The 19,979-nt window shown below is 38.1% G+C and overlaps 2 protein-coding genes across 5 annotated transcripts in view; one reads left to right on the top strand and one right to left on the bottom strand.

Moving 5' to 3' along the window:
• nek6 (NIMA-related kinase 6) overlaps window positions 1–6,559 on the bottom strand; it is a 21,773-nt gene extending 15,214 nt beyond the window's left edge. The window contains exons 1-2 of one of the 3 annotated variants that reach the window (XM_024257803.2): window positions 6,068–6,559; window positions 5,784–5,955 (exon numbers count right to left, since the gene is read on the bottom strand). The gene's annotated coding sequence lies outside the window, so the exon portion shown is untranslated. Of the gene's footprint in view, window positions 1–5,783 lie in introns of all 3 variants that reach the window. The other 2 variants (XM_024257801.2, XM_024257802.2) reach the window with 2 other exon arrangements.
• A 2,622-nt stretch (window positions 6,560–9,181) lies between these two features.
• The window catches only part of dennd1a (DENN/MADD domain containing 1A), a 23,994-nt gene continuing 13,196 nt past the window's right edge, over window positions 9,182–19,979 (top strand). The window contains exons 1-11 of one of the 2 annotated variants that reach the window (XM_024257791.2): window positions 9,182–9,373; window positions 12,246–12,310; window positions 13,681–13,724; window positions 15,114–15,163; window positions 15,368–15,487; window positions 15,754–15,823; window positions 18,046–18,126; window positions 18,246–18,299; window positions 18,647–18,757; window positions 19,165–19,265; window positions 19,442–19,487. In XM_024257791.2, coding sequence (XP_024113559.1) covers window positions 9,357–9,373; window positions 12,246–12,310; window positions 13,681–13,724; window positions 15,114–15,163; window positions 15,368–15,487; window positions 15,754–15,823; window positions 18,046–18,126; window positions 18,246–18,299; window positions 18,647–18,757; window positions 19,165–19,265; window positions 19,442–19,487 — 759 coding nt within the window. In that variant the 5' untranslated portion in view covers window positions 9,182–9,356. The remainder of the gene's footprint in view (window positions 9,374–12,245; window positions 12,311–13,680; window positions 13,725–15,113; window positions 15,164–15,367; window positions 15,488–15,753; window positions 15,824–18,045; window positions 18,127–18,245; window positions 18,300–18,646; window positions 18,758–19,164; window positions 19,266–19,441; window positions 19,488–19,979) is intronic. The other variant, XM_024257792.2, reaches the window with a different exon arrangement.

The following is a 19,979-nucleotide window of genomic DNA, read 5'->3' as shown; positions in this document are numbered from 1 at the left end:
CTCCAGCATATCTTCAGACTATACGAGCTCTACCTGCTGCCATGGTGAACCTATGTCTGATTTCTCTGTGTTTTATGAGTTTTCTGCATGGGTTTCATCAGGCATTACCGGTAACACCCTTGCACATAGCTCATAGACAGGGTGCTTTCTTTTTGTCTTCCTATTGTTTGCTCAAGAGAAAAAAGGAAAGGGCTTCACTTCCTCTAATTCATCACAAGTCCTGAACTTTACATTTCCATCGCCAAAGCCACAGCTGTGTGCTTGTTTTTTACAGTTCAATACTTTGGTACATCTTTGAGTAACTTCTTCTTGAAAACTGCAAAATCCTAAAGCTCTTCTATAGAAGAAGGAGAGGAAGCTTGATCGTAACACCTCCAACATCCTCACTCTGGATGATCAGGCCAGGATGAGGGTTCTTGATATCCACAAGAAATTATTTTTTGTGGTGTTGAAATTTAGATGGTTGTCATTACGCCATGTCACCAGTGTCTGGACTATTCTGTATCATTATTGTTACATATCAGCTCCACCAAGGTTGTATCTTTGGTAACTTTAATGACAGACTTGGTTGAACGTTGGGGGACACAGTCCTGTGTGTACAGAGTAAACAAAGACAGGCTGGAAATGCGGCCCTAGGATCTCCGGTGATCAGGATGACTGTTTATTCTCCCACTCTGACATGCTGGGATCTGTCAAGACATTTTAATCCAGACAGAGGTAGGTTTCCAACTGCAGACTAGTTTGTTTGTCAGTATGCTGATGAAGGCGAATGCCAAACTGAAATCCACATAGAGCATTCTGGGATAGGTGCTGGGCTTTTCAAAGTGAGGGCAGAGCTTTATTAGATTTATATGGAGATTGGTGCTGGTCTAGTCCAGGTGAAAAGTGGGGATTGACATGGTTAAACAAACCTTTTCATATATTTCATGATTACTGGTGTCAGAGTCACAGGCTGGTCATCGTCTAGCCTTGAGATGATAGTGGTTTAGGAAGAAAAAAAAGGAAGAAAAAAATCCTCTTCAGCCTCTCAATATATTTATTAGGAACAAAACTCAAATTGACTTTATTTAGTGAACGGCTGGCAAAAACAAACAGTTAGACCACTGCACTTTAAAGCTATCACCAAATTTAGGTTGACCTGACCTCCAAACCTACGTCTCATGCTACGTAGACAACGGGCATGTGATGCGCATTCCAGAACATACTGAACTTTATTGACGTACTTTGAACCAGGGATGTCCTGATCTGATCACATGACTGGATCACAACATCCCTACTTTTAGCATACATTGTACTGATAGCACATGTCATGAATCTTGCTCCAGGGTTTTTCTTTCACTGCTCTATTACAATATATGAAAGATTAATATTGGCCAGACACAAACTACAGTTATTAATTTCTCCTTCATGATCCCTTTTTAAACGTTGGCACTTGCGTGAATCAAAAAGGACGTCATCCATATGTCACTACTAAATCCAAGTCCCTAATTGCTCAAAGTTTAATTTTTAGAGCAAGTTCAATAGATGCATTTTTTGTAAGTAAAGCCTGAAAAAATCCTGAACGTGCTAATAAATGTGTTCACATAGTCACTGAAAGTGGTTGCTTGAATGTGCGTTGCCGAGGATGGCAGCTTTATAGACAAAACATTACACTACATTTGACAATAATACATAAATCACACATTTAAAGGGTAATCAAACCCTAAATCAACTTTTTTTGGCTGTTGATCTCTATAAATGGGGCTTTAAAAGTGCTGTCTGTTGGTCATTGTCAAATAATTGATAAATTAACATAAACATGTTAAATTCTTGAACGTATAGTCAAAAGCCGCCTGTGTGCTGCCCCCTAAAGGTTGAATCAAGGTACTACAGTTGAATTTTGTGATTGGTCAAACCAAGTAAGTTTCAGAAGTCTGACGTCATGATCTGCATATCCAGTAATGATAACAGTCCTGTTCCCAAGCCCCGCCCCTCTGATTGGATTTTCACATTCCGGCTGTGGGTGGAGTCAGCCTCCAACCTCCCTGTTTGGTTACCCTTTAACTTGAAAGCATAAAATAAAATATCTCAGCAAAGAGTTTGATTAGCTGTTTGTTCATCATTTCATGAAACCTTCTCATAGCTGTCTGAGAATTAGTCGGTAGATGGATGTACCTATCAACAAAGCTGTGATTCCATGTGACTCCTACGGGGTGTACACTAAATCTCATTTCCACTCAGGAGTCCGGTACGGTAAAGTCCTGTTTGATCTGGTATTTTGAGCATTTCCATTGTTAAATCGACCCATTAAACAGTACTGGGCCTCCATCCGTTATTGGTCCATAGAAAATAGAACGGGACGGTTAGGGCAGAGTCGCAGTTACCACCCGTTGATTGGCAGAAAGTGATGACGACATTAGAAAGCAACAATACAGCACTAAGGTAGAGATTCTGTTTTCCTCTTTACAGCGGTATTCTTCTTAGCTGCCTGCAATCTTCTTTCAAAAAACACAAAACTTCCTGTTATACACAATGTACAAAAATTAAAGCAAGAAAAAGACGAGCTGCTGGATGACCTCCGTTGTTGTTGCTTTTCTAGTCGTCGCACTCCAATGACACGCTAGCGTTCTACACTGTGCATGTGCCGTGAAAACAAACCACTCAGTGGAAGCGAGTCTTAAGAGTAAAACATTCCAAGTCTGGACAGCAGAGCTTCTCTAAACAGCAATCTCATTCATCTTCTAAACCCAATGCATCACTTTCAGGGTCATGGGTTGCTGGAGCCTATCCCAGCGAGGTACTTTGATGCTTCATCAGTCCATCAACGCTCCACACTGAGACAGACAGCGACAAACATTCACATCTATAGGATAACTGGGATTTAAAACAGTTCAACCTATGAAGCATTTTTACTGTGGGTGGAAACCGGAATGCCCAGAGGAAACCCACACAAGCAAAAGGAGAACATGAAAACCACACAGAAAGATCCCTGCTGGCAACTGAACCACAAACTTCTCCACTCTGCAGCCATTGCTTCATGCACAACGTGCATCACAGACCACGTGCTACGCACTATCTGCCTGCTAACATGGATAAGACGCAGCAGCAGATTGTGCAGCCTGTTTACTGTACATTCCAACAGGATCCTGTCACTTTTTACACCGTTGGGCACACACGCACCTTATTAAATAAACAAAATAGAACTTTTTCAAAGTCATATTGCAATTCATTTTCAAGTTTAAACATGAAGCCAGTATAATGCTTGGCTCAAAAAGTGACAGAGCTAAAGATAGAAGTGTTGCCAAAGCTTCCTGTGATGACAAAATGATCAACGATAAGAAAAGGAAGCTCTAAAATCACTCAACTATGTTGAAATCCATGCCAGCAACTCTTCAGTAAATTCACTTTAAGTTGTTTAAATAGCTGTTTAAAAATAAAGTTATTGCGACGTTTTAAATCTTTTGATTTTCAGGTACGTGAGGGTAAGCACCGTTACCTCACAGTAGAAAGTTAATGGTTCAATTCCAGGGTGGACCTTATGGAGGTAAATATGTTGTTTTAAGATGTCACACACATGCAACAAAGTCAAAGATGCAGCAGGACATGTATAACTTTAAAGTTTCACACATGCTCTATTTTATTCTCATATTCTACATATTTTGTGCACACTAATCTCTGGAGGCAAAGACGTTTTCTACGTCCAGAAAAACATTTTGCTGTTGACTCAAGCATTTCTGAACATAGACATATGAACTATGCACATAATTTCTAAAGTCTGAAAATGAAGCCTGAATTGGTCAACCTCAACCACAAGAATGTCTGGTTAGGCGAATCAGAGTAAAGAGAAAACGCTCCCCCCAACGGGTCACCCGCCTGCCGGTTAATGAAAGAAAACCTACCGTATTTTCCGCACTATATGGCACACACAAAAGCCTTAATTCAGGGTTCCCTTTAACCCTTGTGCTATCTTATGGGGTCCAGATGACCCAAGCCTGATACTGACGGGTTATCTATCCTGTGACAAATGTGGAGGAAGGTGGACAGGATTTCATTTGACGGACAACAATGAAAATCAAAATCATTGAAGAAAAAAGTTTGGCGTACTGTCTTATGGGGTACAGATGACCCCACTCTCAACGTCAGCATAACTAGCATAGCACAAGGGATATATAAATGGATTTAGTCTAGTTGTCTTTACTGATGTTGAAGTGATTTTGAGATGTAGTCGGCACTCAGCCAAAATGTCAGATTTTTGCAAGTTACAAGCAAAGTTTTACAGTAAATACGCTAAAGCAGCTCACATTTGGCATTGTCAGACTGTTTTTTATGTGTTACTAACAAGGTTAGAGGTTTGCATAGGCACACTAACATTTGTATTGAATCATTCTGTTTGTTTACGTGTTGCAAACAAGACTGGCAGTTACAGGTACTGTGAATACACTACGGTGGCTAACATGTAACATGTAAAAAAGAAGTTCTAAAGTTACTTATCTCTTTTGTCTTGCTGTATGCGCATTCTAGTTCAACGCGCTGTACCAAAAGTTTGAAAATAAACCATTCATTAATGATGCATCTCATAATCCGGTGCACCCAACACTGCAAAAATATGTGCGTTTAGCATGTAGAGCCTGAAAATTGCCATAGAAACTTGCGTAGCTTTGCATGAGCGCCAGAGTTTTGATTATAAAAGCTGGAAACATGCGTTTACATAGACTTTTTATTGAAAGTGGCAGCCAAGGGTGGTGTGACCGTAGCTTCACAGGCAGGTCTTTGGAAATGTTTGGCTTAAACCAACACATTGACCTGCACAGGCCTGGGCTTTAGGTCTTACAGTTCGCACAATCTCCATATGAATGCTTGGGGTTTTCATGTCTTCCTCCTACGTCCAAAAAACATGCCCATTACATGAATTATACATTCTAAATTGTCGCTTTAGGTGTGAGAGTTGTCTGAGAGTGTCCAGGTATGTACATGTGTAACTCTGTAATAACTGGTGACTTGTTCAGGGTCCCGTTTTCCCCTAAGGAAAACTGGGATTGGCACCAACAACCTTCGGGAATAATGAATGGAAATTTCCTCAGAAATGAGTAGAAACTATGTTTGGCCTAATTTATTACTCATCAAAAACAAACTTTTTTTAAAACCTATTTGTAAATAAAGCTTTAAAAATGCTCCACGTCTTTCATCTTTAAACACGTCTCAGTGTTACTAAACAGTAAACTTTTGTGTTTTTTCTTGTTTATTTATTTCTTTTTTTTCTATAAATGTATTACTTTTCTGTAAATTTATATATTTTTTGTCGTAAAATTGCATGTTTTAAAGTAAAATTTACAACTTTAAACCAGGTAAATCTACAAGGAAAAAAATAAGTTTAGCTTGTGACTTTTAATGTTGTAAATACTTTATTCAGATAATTTAACAGTGGTTGTTTTTTTTCTCGTAAATTTACCAATTTAAATTTGTCATTTTAAGAAAAAAATGTTTGTAAAATGCTCTGTAGCTTTAAGAATTTTTGAATTCAAAATATTTGATTGTATTTACTGGTTTTGACACATTCAGTCTTCTATACTTTTCAGCAGATGGTGAAACTTATTGCGGGTCTCTCGTCCCGGTCCTGTCTCAAACATCGTTTCTACGTGATGTCTCACACCATGCCACATATCACGAACCGAACCGAGACTTATGGGTCTCCAGAACGTGCAAAAGAGCGCGAGGCGTCAGAACCCCACACGCATAAAAACTCTCGGCCAGCTCGTGTCCAACAGAGTAAAAGTGCCGTAAACACATCACGGACGAGGCCTTACCTCAGAAACAGTCGGAATCTGCGGCCGCTCTCATGGCGTGTTCTGTTGCTCCATGTTGTGTAACGGGTCTGGTTCCGTTAATTTCCCAGAACCTCCTCCTGCTCTGCCGTCCTGCTGTGTTGTTCAGGCGCTGCCGCCACGCGGGCTGCTGCGCGCGCGGGACTCTCTCTCTCTCTCTGGAACCGGGCGTTCAGAACATGTGACAACTGTTTTTCAGAACCAGGGCAGATGTCGCCGGGCGCGCGGCGTGACCGCAATTGGGTTTAAAACAACAGCCAACATACCTGAGCAGGTACTGCAGGTTAAACGGGGTTCTAGGACGGATTCCTCTCACGTGAGGACAGCAAAAGGGGTGTGTGTGTGTTCAAATGTGTGTGTCAGACCATTGGCGGCTCTAGCAGTTTGGGGGTGAACAATAACATGAGGCCCACTGCAGCATTTGCATTTATCTTTTTTTTTTTTTCAATTCCTACCTAGCATAAACATCTGTCGAATAACTTCTTCACTGGTCCACTTTATACTCAGCTCGCAATGAACGCAATTTGTATATCAAATTTGAGTTGGATGCTTCTATTTTGATGCGCACTGCTCTATGCCGTTCCACCTGCCCGTTTCAAGAAGCAGGTTTAACAAATTCAGAGTTCAAACCTGCACTCAGAGTTAACTAACTCAGAGTTCGCAAACTCATAGTTATCAGTTTCAGAACAGCTGGAAAGAGTTTGTTCAATCAACTCAACACTTGTTCAGTTGTTGTCGTCGCGACCATAAAAAACCCTGAACAATGGAGCAAATACATTACAATTCACCATGGCAACAGAAACAAACATCAATAGGGCTTCATACTTCACGGCCACAGAAATTGATGTGCACCTTTTCCACAAAAAGAGCAAAACAGCTGAAGCGGCAACACAGAGAGTTGTTGTCAACATTTGAATACTTTCAATTCAGGATAAGTACTAAATAATGTTAGTAATGTCATTTTGTCACTCGTTAAGTAAGGAATGTTTTTGATCTGTCCAAAATTAAACGAGTAATCTCCGTAATTGCACGAATTACCTTTTTCTTTTTTTTTAAATCAAAATTAAAATCGCGTTTTCATGTCTACTTTTCCTCAAATTTTCAGCGGTTGATATATGATTGGTAAAGTTATGATCAATAAGCAATTCAATACATTTCACCCAGAGTAACAATTTCGTTATTCAAAATGTTTTTGTAAAATGTATCTGACACTAACCTGCAGTCCTGTTTAACTCCTCTTTAATCACTCTGAGGGGTTTGTGCCCAGGAAAAATAACGGAAATGGGAAATGGGTAAAAAGTTCTTGAGCGCAGAGGCACACTTTCATGACGATTCTACAAACAGTGGCCTTACACCATACTTGCTGAATTAAAAGCCCCCTATATCTAAGTTTACCTGTAAATAAAGTGTTTTGTTGTGATTATTCTGGATTATTTATATGTATTTTATGTGTTTATCTTTGTGTCTTTGTCGTTTGTTACTGCTTTGTTTATTTTCAGGTACTTGGTCTGCAAATTAGCTTTTAGCTAGATGGCCAGGGGGCATAGCATCGGTTGCATTTGAAATTGTAACAATGTTTTTTTAGTGTGTGTGTGTGTGGGTGTGTGTGTGTGTGTGTGTCCTGTCCCTTTTAAATAAATAAGAAATAAATGGTCAAAAAAAGGAGAGCAAAAAGACAGAAGTTCTTAAACTTGTCCATCTTCTTCTACTAATCTGGAGCCAGCAGTCTATATGGACTATGTGTTTACTAAAGGTTATGAAAAAATAAAATAAAATTCTCACTCTTGATAAAACTAACAGAAAGCAGGATGTTATATAAAAAAGGCAAATAGGAGAAAAAAGCAATGCCATGAAGTGAAAAAATACATTTTAGAAAAAATGAACCAATGACTGTATAAGTCATGGGCCTGCAACCTGTGGCTCTGTAGCCCCATGTGGCTCTTTTATTCCTTTATTGTGGCTTGTTAGCTTTAATGAAAAATGCTAACAAATGAACAAATAAAAGATTAGTTAGTTAAGTTTTGTCATTTCTGTTTGGATTTTAAAATATCAAGCAACTAAGCAAAAAATTGTTAAGAAACTCTGTAGAAATGTTATTTAAATTTCTGTTTTTGATTTATAGTTAGTCAAATAAAAGACTCCAAAAGTTTTTTTTTTTGTTTTTTTTTTAGGAGGGGGGGTAAATTACACGTAATGGGCTAAAGTTTTGAAACAAATGTGTTTTAAAATTACTGAAAAGAACTTTAGAGTTACATGTTTTCAATAAAAAAAATTAGGTTATTCTTAATAATTTGAGTCATTTATATATATATATATATATATTCTACTAAAATGCTGCTTATTTTTCAGATTAAAAGGACAAAACCACACCAAATCCTTATGAGAAAAAATATAATGTTTGACTGTCTTGTACTTTTAATCTAAGAAAAGCTGCTGACCTTTTTTTGACACAGAGTAGATTTTATTTTGAAAGGAACTAGTGTGTGCTGCTGTAAAAAGTAAAAGAAGTTACAACTGTTTTATAAAGAAACAAATAGACACAGTTGTTACTCAGTTATTGTAATATTTGAAAACTAAATGTATAAAAAAACAGAAATATCGTGCATTTTTAAATGATAAAGTGGGACTTTGTGACTCTCTTCGGGTTATGGTCTTTAAGAAACTAGACCAAATTGCTCTTTTAGCGTTAAAGGTTGCTCACCCATGGTATAAGTTAACAAAATGAACATACATGCTGGCAAAATCATATGTACAAATGCAATAATAGTCAACCATAAAAACACTAATACAAAAATCTACAAATATTACTGGACTTTTACACAAACTCCTTACAGTTTATGCACACACACACACACACACACACACACATATATATATATATATATATATATATATATATATATATATATATATACATATATATATATTCATTTCCAGAAAACATGTTGCCCAATATGCATGGTAAAGGAAACAGAAGGAACAAAAGTTATTTGTATGCCCACTTTGCATTTTTTGGGAAAGACAAACAAACTCTAGAGTAATATACAGCTGTATCTCTATTTTATAACTTAAAAAAATAATGAAAAAATTAAGTATTTTGTAAACATCCAAAATTGTGCTATTCTTAACATTAAACATTAATTGTACACATTAATGAAAATGTAAATGGCGTCATTGATACATGTCAAAATAAATTAATAAAATAGTTAATTCATTAGTTTTTAATCATGTTGTCAGTATGCCCATTAAACTAACGGTAATTTCGTCTGTCATACAGACCGCTACATCTTCACGTGACCGGATAGTTGTGCATCGCCGCCATGTATGGTGGAACATGTAGTTTTTGTAGTTTTATGGCTATAAGTCGTGTATATGTATATCTCCCAAGAAACTACAACTACCAGCGTCCCGCGCGTGCCAGAGCGTGACGTTGTCGTGTGCGCACCATGGTATCGTTGGGCTCTGTTTGACAGGCGGCTAGCATCAACAGAACCTCTCTGGACGGACTCGTGAGCGCTCGGGGGTCCACTTCCGCCTCGCGGGCCGCCTGTAAACATGGGGTCCCGGATAAGGTAAGGCCGGCAGTGACCCGCACAGATTCAGGACAGCCTGACTGCTGTTGCGTTCTATTTGTTCCGGTGGGTCATGGGGCAGAGCCAGGAAAGGAGAGGCCCGGACTTGTTGCGATTTTAAACATGACTGGTTCTGTATTTACGGGATCAAACAATCTCAAACCCGAACCTGGGGTAACTTCTGGAGCTGACATTCATTCAAAAATGGTTGAAGAGCCTTTGAGTGGTACCGACACAGTCTGTTTACATGAGCCTGTTTACATGTACACAATAATAAACCCGACCTCTTTCTGATTCCCTGCAACATCTGATTTTGCCGGTAACATGCAGACAGAATTATTCTATTCCATTATCAGATTAACGCCAGTTATCCGTTAATTGGATATCGGATTAAGACATGTTCATTTCTTCCCCAAAAGCCGATCCTTTCCACCATGTATCCACCTATTCGATTCATTTCATATTTTTCCATCTGCGCATGTGTGAACGAAACGCGGGGGACGGAAGTCTCACAAAACTCCCTAGAGTAGCATCGCGTTTCCAAGGCAACCACGGTAGCAGTCAACCAGCAGGAGTTGTCGCAGAGTAGCTCCCACACCAACAAACCAGCAACCACCAACAAAAAAGGATACCATGTTTAAAAATTTTCTTTTTTTCCTTTTTTTAATTATGGAGGACAAAAAAATAAAGCATTTTTGATTATTTTAATTCAAATTGTGGTGAATCAAGGACAGATGATGAATTGTTTGAAAAAGTTTGTGGTTGTCATGTAAAACTACAATCGTTAGACTGCAAGCTCCCTGCCTCGCTCTCTTCCGATGCATCCACTTGCAGACAAATTGATCCATGAACGTCTTCGTTTTCCTCGCCTGAGCTGGCACCGGTAACGTTAGGTTGAGGGAGTTGGGGCTGTAAGCTAGTGGGAGAGCATGTAAACAAAGGGATGATGGGAAATTAGTACAGGCTTACTCGGCGTCAGCAGTAGGGCTGCCACGATTGGTCGACTAATCGACTATTAAAGTAGTCGACGACTACTTTAATAGTCGATTAGTCATTACTTTGTATATTATGGTGTCGGATTGTAATAAAGTTGATAGTTATGATGGCATTATTCTAGCTTTTTGGAGTATTTTGACATTTATCAAGTTTTTTTAGGCTAATTTGGAGTTTAGCTTATATTTCAGCTACATGCTATCTATTTTGGCTAATTTAGTATTTTTTTCAGTTTTTTAGGCTAATTTTGAGTTTAGGTAATGTTTTAGTCTCATACTAGCTATTTTGGCTAATTTAGTATTTTTATTTTTTAGGCTATTTTGGAGTTTAGCTAAAATTTCACCTGCATGCTAGCTGTTATGGCTAACTTAGCCTTTTTTCTGTTTTTTTTAGGCTAATTTGCTATTTAACTAATATTTTAGCTAGCTATCAGCTTCAGAGTTTTCAGCTATTAGCTCTAGCATCTTCAGTGGCTAAATTCAGCTTACAGCATTTACAATAGCATTATTGCAGGTAATATCATATATCTAGTTTTTGGTTTGTTTAAAGCTAATGATGGTTAAGATGTGTGCTTTACATCCAGTTTACGAATGACCAGATTAGTCGACTAATCGGAGAAAATAATCGGTGATTAGTCGACAATTAAAATAATAATTTATGGCAGCACTAGTTAACAGTCCCGCCACAACTCAGAGGTGAATTTCTAAGGAACTCCTGCTCATCTCCAGAAACTATGTCCTAGAAAACGACACTTGCTCTTTGATTTTGGCTAAAAAAGGCAAAACTTGTTTTTTTTTTCTATAGATCAATAGACGATTGGAGTGAGACTTGAAGAGGACAGATTTTCTGTTTTTTGACTGTATATGAGAGCTGGACTGATTGACTCCTCCCCCTGGCATTTTAACAGGAAGTACCAAGATGCCAAAATCCCATAGATTTCTATAGAGAAATAAACATTTACTACTCAGTCATTCTATTTGTCTGATTACAATTTTTGCTCTGATAGCTTTTTTGAAATTCATTCTTGCTAATCCTATTTTTTCATGTTATCCTTTATTTATTGCAAGTTATTCTGGTTATAAACTGACCAATCACATGCCTCAATAAAAGTGTGTGGTCTCATGTTGAATGGCTGAAGCTTTTGACAGATTCTCCTGACCCCTACCACTTTCAAGTGGTAGGGGTGTGGCCTTCCAACAAGCTCACTCCTGATTGGTAAGAGTGGTGTCATAGAAATGTTAACTCAGATCGACTCGACCAATCACTGTGTCTTGAAGCTGTCTGGTTCCAACAGGGTGATTTCCATATCACCCAAAAAAAATAAAAAAAATAATTGTCGGACCAGATTGACTACGTTTTGTTGGAACTGGAAGTAAGGCATTATAAGCGTGATGTCACACTCACTTGGTCCAGTTCTCTGATTCAGTTAATGTTTTTACTTTGGAGTAATAGTCGTTAAGTTTTTCTTCTTTCTGTCCCCTTTTCATTTTTTTTTTCCTTTTCTATCATGCTTGAGTTTACAACTCAAGTTTATATTGTATGTTTTTATTAATGAATAAAAATGAAATAAATTAAAAATAAATAAATAAATAATAGGAAGTTTGAAAATGAACACAATCCTCCTAAAACAAATCAAACAAAAGGGCACCAGGATATGCATGTCTGCTCACATGTCTCTTTACTTTACTTCAATACAGTTAATGAATAATAGAGGAAAAAAGCCATAAGCGATCTACCAGTTATGCCTTTTGTGGTGACAGTGATTCATTTTATCATTTAGATTTTGTAACTGATTGTCAGACATATGGTCTCAGTTACAGCTTTCCTTCATGCACATCCTCTGTAGGTTAATTATTTTCTGTGAATGTCTCTGTTCCAGGGAGAATCCGGAGTTTACTTTTGAGGTGTACATGGAAATAACAGTCCAAGGCAAACACAGCTCTGGTGAGTTCATGCAGGATGAAACCATCACAATCACAGCAACTAATGGTAAAAAAAGGACATTTTTTTGGTTTTCTTTTTAGAAAAAATGTTTTTAAATCAAATGTTTCCATCTAAAAAATTCTGTGATTAATTTTGTCTTTGCCCAGCCCCTCTCTTAATTGTCAAATATAATTCATTGTCAATTCTTTTATTTATATAAAATATATTTTCTCCTTATTTTCCTTCTCAGATTTGATTTCAAAGTGTAACGAGTCAGAGAGGAGATTAGCCACACCTCTTCTCCAACTATTTACGACTCAAGGCATTAATATTTAAAACCTTTTTTTTTTCTTCATGTTTTGGTATCAATCCTAAAAACCCACATATTAAAAAGAAACAAAAATGAACCTTAATGAAGCAAGTTCTAAAGGAGGACGTGACTTGTGTTCCTCACTTGGTAAGTCTGGATTCTGTTAGGAAGTGAAGTGAGTCGGAGTTAAGACTCGTCCATTCTAACAGCCCAATATATAGAGGTAGATGTGTCCTCTCCCACAGTAGTTATGAAGGAAGACAAAGCGGAGCTGCTTTTCTCCTTCAAAATCTGCTGGAATTATCGTGTTAACGGTTGAAAAGTTACAACAAGTTAAAGATTTTGTATTTTACCCATTTTTCAGGGCGTCGAAGATCATAGTTTGTAACTTTTCTAACTATTTTGTATTAAAACATTAAAATCATTTTCTAGTCAGGCAATGAATCCAGTCAAAGTTGTAAGGAAGGTTAGAATCAACTGAACTGGAGATGTTTTTCACAGACAGATACATTTAGCCTCTACTTTTATTAAGATTAAAGTTTGTCCTCTCTTCCGTCTTCTGCTCTGTGTGAATAATTTCCTCAGTTCCAAAGAACGCTTATGAGTGCAGTTCTACCAACGTCTTCCCTTTCCATCATTTCCTGTGCACTCTCAAACCTCTGTCTGTGACCATCCTCTCATTCACCGCCATTCAAACACACATGCAGCATTACTTTTGTTATTTCATATTGTTCATTAAGAAATGTTTTAGTCAGAGTAAACTCTTGTACAATAGCTGCTTATACCCAGCCTTTTACATTTACACAGTGCAGTGCTGCCACAAACGATTATTTAAATAGTCGACTAATCACCGATTATTTTATCGGATTAGTCGATTAATCGGATCAAGCGCAAACTGGATGTAAAACAAACATCTTAACCATCATAAGCTTTAAACTAACTAGATATATAGCATTACCTGCGACTATGCTAATGCTGTAAGCTGAATTAGGCCGCTGAAGATGCTAGCGCTGATAGCTAAAAACGCTGAAATTGATAGCGTCTTTGTTTCACAGTATGTATTGTGTTTGTCTTCAAACAGGACCAGAGGTACTGAAGCAGTTCCCGGAGGACTACACAGACCAGGTTCTTTCCTACTTCTCATCCCTCCTGAATGTTTCGGTGTCCTCCTGAACTCCTGTCTTGACGGATGATCCTTTTGTTGTTCTGATTTTGAAGGATGTGTTTTATGACTGAGATGGGGATAATTAAGCAATAATAAAAAACAAATATGATTTATTTATTTGAAACTCAGAAATCTGATCATCAGTGATAAATTATTTAATAGCTAACTCAGTGTCCTGTAACCACTAAGCCACCACTTCCCTGCATACATCAACGAATCTTCAAACCAGGAAAAAGATTATTTGCAGAGTTTATGGTTTGGATTATAGGGAGAGTCTGAGCTGAGCTTAAAAAAAGAGGAAATCTGACAGAGACAAAAAAAATGTTGAGCAAGCGATCCACTAACAACAACCATAAACTGAAGAAGGCTGTTATCAGCTGTTCAGGAGTCTCAGACCAAAGCCATTAAAAGGTAAGATCTGTAACAGATGTGGACACGCACCTCCTGATGGCAAGCTAAAGGAGCGTTCTTTCTATTGCCGTGGTCGGGTCACGGAGGTGTGGCCTCGCAGTAGACAGTCCCTGCTAGAACGGACGCTTCACAAGTAGTTTTACTAATAATTTAGACCAAACTCAATCGCATAAGGAGCCAAAATCCAAAACACACCTTAGGAAAACAGGATAAACATTTATTGAACACCCTAAAATTTAAATTTTAAAACTTCAAAACTGTAACTTTTTAGCATAATTATGAACTAGATGTATAGCATTAGCTGTGATAATGCTAGTGTGATAGTTGATTCTGGCTGCTGAAGATGATAGCCGAAATCACTGAAGTTAATAGGTGAAAACGGGGAAGCTGATAGCCAGCTTAAATATTAGCTTAATGCCAAATAAGCCTAAAAAACTTGAAAAAAACATAGTTTATCCAAAACAGCTAGCATGAAGCTGAAATAGTAGCTTAACTCCAAAATAGCCTAAAAGATCTTAATAAATGCCAAAATATTCCAAAAAGCTAGCAGAATGCCAATTTTTAAAACTTTAAAACTGTAACTTTTTAACATAGTTATCAATAATTAAAAGGCAGGAATATTATTCTAGAATAAATCAACTTAAACCTTAAATAACTTTCAATATTTTACTCTCCATAAAAATATATTTTGTCAAAATTCTACAAGTTAGAAGTAAAAACATGATAACATCGGGCCGTTAACAACATTAAAATAAAATGATCTGGAGGGTCGGATAGAATTCCCTTTAGGGCCGGATCTGGCCCCAGGGCCTAGACTTTGACACATGTGATCCAGAGGATTACAGAACATAAATGGTAGCAAAGTTACAGTAAATCAAATAACATAAACACTGGAGCTCTGGTGTTAAAGGGTTAATAAAATCATCTTTATCTCACAGGAGACTCTACAAACAGTCCCCAAATTCTGCTTCCCGTTCAACATGGAGAGGTACTGGCACACAAACACACTTTTTTTCTTTTTTCTTGCTTTGACTCATCAACACATGTCTTCATGTCAGTTTAACTGTTCAAAAGTTTCTAAATTTACGTTCCAAATATAGAGAGTCCAGGCAGATTCAGATTGTTTTTGCTGAACAGTTCAAGAGTCTCTCTGAACTTTTCTGTCTGCCTCCTTTTGCTCTCGACTTTTCAGTCCCACAGTCAGCCAAGTCGGCCAGAACTTCACGTTTGTGTTGACCGATATTGAGAGCAAGCAGAGGTTTGGCTTCTGTCGTCTGTCCTCAGGTGCACACACCTGTTACTGCATTCTAAGGTGAGGTTCAGTTTGACATTCTGTCCACAAACACGACTATAGTTTGGTTCTCGATGTTCACACTTATCAAGCCAATTCCCTTTATTTATTCATCAGTGTTGTAGGGAGTTTTGTGATTTCAATAGTGTCACATCAAACGTTTGCATAATGAAAAACTATTCTTTATAATGTCTTATTTTTGTTCATTTGCATGATTGCTGTTTGTATTTTTTTCTCTGCACTCAAACGTTTGGAGTGCAGTAAGCTGTTGTTTTGTTTCCCGTCAGTTACCTGCCTTGGTTTGAAGTCTTCTACAAACTGCTCAATATCCTTGCAGATTACTCTGTCAAAGGCCAGGTCAGTTTGAGTCGTATCTTTGTTTGATTCAGAGGTGCCTGGTCCATGTTGCCTTTTTCCACTGAGCCAGACCAGACCAGTCCCCTCTTGGCCGGTCTAGAATGGACTAGAGATTTCAAGTGAGCGTTGGAGCATCAAGGCGCATACAGGGTGTAGACCTGGGGGTCAAACTCAATCACACAGGGGGCCAAAATCCAAAACACACCTTAGGTGGCGGACTGAACAGGAAAACCATTTATTGAACACACTAAAACTACATATTTAAAACTTTAAAACCGTACGTTTTTAACATAATTATTAACTAGATATATAGCATTACCTGTGATCATGCTAGTGTGAATGCTGTAAGCTGAATTTGGTCGCTGAAGATGCTAGTGCTGATAGTTGAAGATGCTGAAATTGATAGCTGAAAACGCTGAAGTTGCTGAAAACGCTGAAGCTGGTAGCAAGCTAAAATATCAGCCTAAAAGACTAAAAGAAAAAAAAAGGTAAAAACATAAATTAGCCAAAACAGCTAGCATGTAAATATTAGCCTAACTCCAAAACAGCCTAAAAAACTTTTCAAAAAGCCCAAATTAGCCAAAACAGCTAGCATGTAGCTGAAATATGAGCTAAACTCTAAAATGGATTAAAAAAATCTTAGTAAATGCCAAAATAGTCCAAAAAGCTCAAAGAATGCCAATTTTTTAAATCTTTAAAACTGTATTTTTTTTTTACATAATTATGAATAATAAAAAAGGAGGAATATTACTGCAGAATAAATCAACTTAAACCTTAAATAACTTTCAATATTTTACTCTCCATAATAATATATTTTGTCAAAATTATACAAGTTAGAAATAAGCGCAAGATAACATCGGGCCATTAATAACAATAAAATAAAATGATCTGGAGGGCCAGATAGAATTACCCAGATGGTAATTATATCAGTGAAAAGCGCTGGTTCTGATGCTTGCTGTCAAAACCTTTCTGCCAATCAATGGGTTACATCATGTGACTACAGAAGCTCCGCCCTAATGGGTCCATTCTTTTTTCTATGGACCTACGACCAACTGTGGACCAGAAATGGTACCAGTCGGTCCTGCTTTATGGGTCCATTTTGTAATGAAAACGTTCAAAAGTCCGGACTGGCCCGGTCGAGTCCGGTCTGGACCACTCAGTGGAAACGAGGCACATTTGTACCAGGTCCAATAATTGTTCTCCAGTAATGCTACGTTCACTGCGGGGATGTGATGCACGTTGAAGAAATCGCTAAACGGGCTTTCTTGAATGCTCTTTTAGGATACAGTGTTCACACTGGACTGTATCTACCTGATTCTAGCACATGTACTCATAGTTGGAAGATGCTTGGTGGAAGATGTCAAAGCGGTGCAAATCTGGTCAATCTTGCTCCAGGCTTTTTCCTTCACAGATTTCTTTCAGCCTAGTGTTATTTAATCCCGGCCGGGCAAAATCTGCAATTATAACCGATCCAGGACAAGCTGGAGAGACTATGTCTCTCGACTGGCCTCGGAACACCTCGGGGTTCCCCCAGAGGAGCTGCAGGAAGTGACTGGGAAGAGGGAAGTCTGGGTATCTTTGCTTAGACTGCTGCCCCGCGACCAGATTAGTGGAAGAAGATGGATGGAGGGCACTTTTTTTTGTTTTGAAAAACATTCTACCCATGCGTCACTACCAAATCTGAGTCCTGGATTGGTCAAAGCTCAACCTGGTTTAACTTTTAACCCACGTTTAATGGTCATGCGTTTTGTACAAATATAAAAGTAGTTTATGTAATAGTAAAAAAAGCAAGAGTTTTGAACGCAAAAGCCTGAAACGCACAAATATGTACGTTTATGTAGATTTTTTGTTGGAAGTGGTCGCTTGAACGTGGGTTTCCAAGCCTGGTGTGAGCGTAGCATAAGCTGTTTGTCTGTTTTTGCTTGTAATTTTGCTGAACTTTTTGTTAGTGGATGAAGGGGTTTGTAAAATGTTTGACTTTTTAACACCGAAGATGGAACACATTCATGGAACTGGTGTAACCTTTTGTTTATTTATGCAATTAATGTAATTCCAAGGGTTTTTGAAGAGGAGAAAAGCGGCATGCGCCGCTTTTCTCCTCTTCAAAAACCCTTGGAATTACAGTCAAAGACGTGATAATTCAAAGAATGTCTAGTGTTAAACAGTTCATGGGTTTTGTGCAAATGTGTATTAAGAACTTCCGACATTTGTTAACCTTTCAGGAGAGCCAGTGGCAGGAGCTTTTGGTTTTACTGCACACACTTCCCGTCCCTGAACCTGGAGATCCCATCCATCTCGGAATGGTGCGTCCCAATAACAACTCTTAAGTCTGCACACAAGGAAACTATTGTCGACAGTACATTGAAGCGAACTGGTTTAATTTTGGCTTCCACGTTAACCTCTGACTTTCTCGTACCTCCAGCATTCTTTCTTCACCGTGCCTGATATCAGAGAACTCCCCAGCATCCCTGAGAACGTGAGTGTTCTTACCGTCATGGAGACAGAAGCTAATGGTTTCACAGCCACTAAGAAAAACCTCAAGATTGATTCACTAAGACAAACCAACAAAATATGAGCTTTGCATCTTGTAAAATCTAGAGAGAAGATCTCTTTCTCCAAGAAAAACTGATATACTTTAAACAAGTACTTCCATACAGATGTTATGATTTTGTCATAAATGCAACAAATGTTCAATTTTTACCGACCAATAATTGTTTTTATCACTTTAATTACTGGATTTATACTTTTGAATGTACGAAGCTCATTCAAATGGCTTGAACTAACTATCCTGTTTTTTTTCTCTTCTTTTTTTGTAATTTGCAGAGAAACCTAACGGAGTATTTCGTAGCTGTAGATGTCAACAACATGCTTCACTTGTATGCTAGTATGCTGTATGAACGCCGGATCCTCATCTGCTGTAGCAAACTAAGCACTGTAAGTACATTAAGATGTCATTTCCTTATAAATTCATGTAAGATCATTTAAGATATCTGCTTAGCATTTTTGAGAAGTCCTGTTGTAAAAGTTCAAAGACTTTTTTCCATCCAAAGATGGTTTTAACTTGTTATTCTGATACAAAAGATCAACAAACTCCCTTTTATTTATAAAATATAAATACTAGAAGTTTCTGTGACCCCACTTTTATTGTAAACATGCCGAGGATAGCCCAAGGGTTACTACTATTTATACTTTTTGCACTCCTAAAACAGTACTTGCCAATATTCAACTTTTTTTTTTGTTTTGAAACATCTGTTTCCTTTTGCAGGAATATATTTGTGAATATCACCATATAAGACTGAAAAAGCTGTAAGTTGACCTCAGTATTCTGTACTCACCCACAGTTAACAGCTTGCATCCACGGGTCTGCAGCCATGCTGCAGCCAATGCACTGGCAGCATGTTTACATTCCTGTTCTTCCTCAACACCTACTGGACTACTGCTGGTGAGTGTACTGGAACCGTAGTAACTCCATAGACTTCTGTAACCGTAGTAACTCCATAGACTGCTGTAACCGTAGTAACTCCATAGACTGCTGTAACTCTAGTGACTCCACAGACTGCTGTAACCAGGAGTAATAGCTCAGTTTGTTCTGGATTGTGAATCTATCTTTTTTTGTAGTGCTCCGATGCCGTACCTCATTGGAGTACATTCCAGCCTCATGGAGGTAAGTCGGTTCAACTTCACACCAATTACTAGAGTCTTCATTCAAATGTACTATTCAGCAGCACGTGTTTTAGGGTCATACTCACAACTACCCATATGAGAGCCTATTTGGGGGTTAAAGTGGGTTGCTGTACAAATCCTGTTCACTATGCAAGGAGCCCGTTAGTGCTGTTGAAGCGATAAGTGCATGTAGTGCTGCCACAAACGATTATTTTTTACGATTAGTCGACTAATCGGGTCATGTGCAAAGTGGATGTAAAGTACACATCTTAACCATCATTAGCTCTAAACTAACTAGATATATAGCATTACCTTTGATAATGGTAGTGTGAATGCTGTAAGCTGAATTTGGCTGCTGAAGATGCTAGTGCTGATAGCTGAAGATGCTGAAATTGATAACTAAAAATGCTGAGCTGATAGCTAGCTAAAATATTAAATGCAAAATTAGCCTAAAAGCTGGTTAACCAAAACAGCTAGCTAAACTTCAAAATAC

The sequence above is a fragment of the Oryzias melastigma genome, linkage group LG12 (genome assembly GCF_002922805.2).
Source record: "Oryzias melastigma strain HK-1 linkage group LG12, ASM292280v2, whole genome shotgun sequence".
NCBI classification, from domain to species: domain Eukaryota; kingdom Metazoa; phylum Chordata; class Actinopteri; order Beloniformes; family Adrianichthyidae; genus Oryzias; species Oryzias melastigma.
This window is presented reverse-complemented; position numbering and strand designations above follow the sequence as displayed.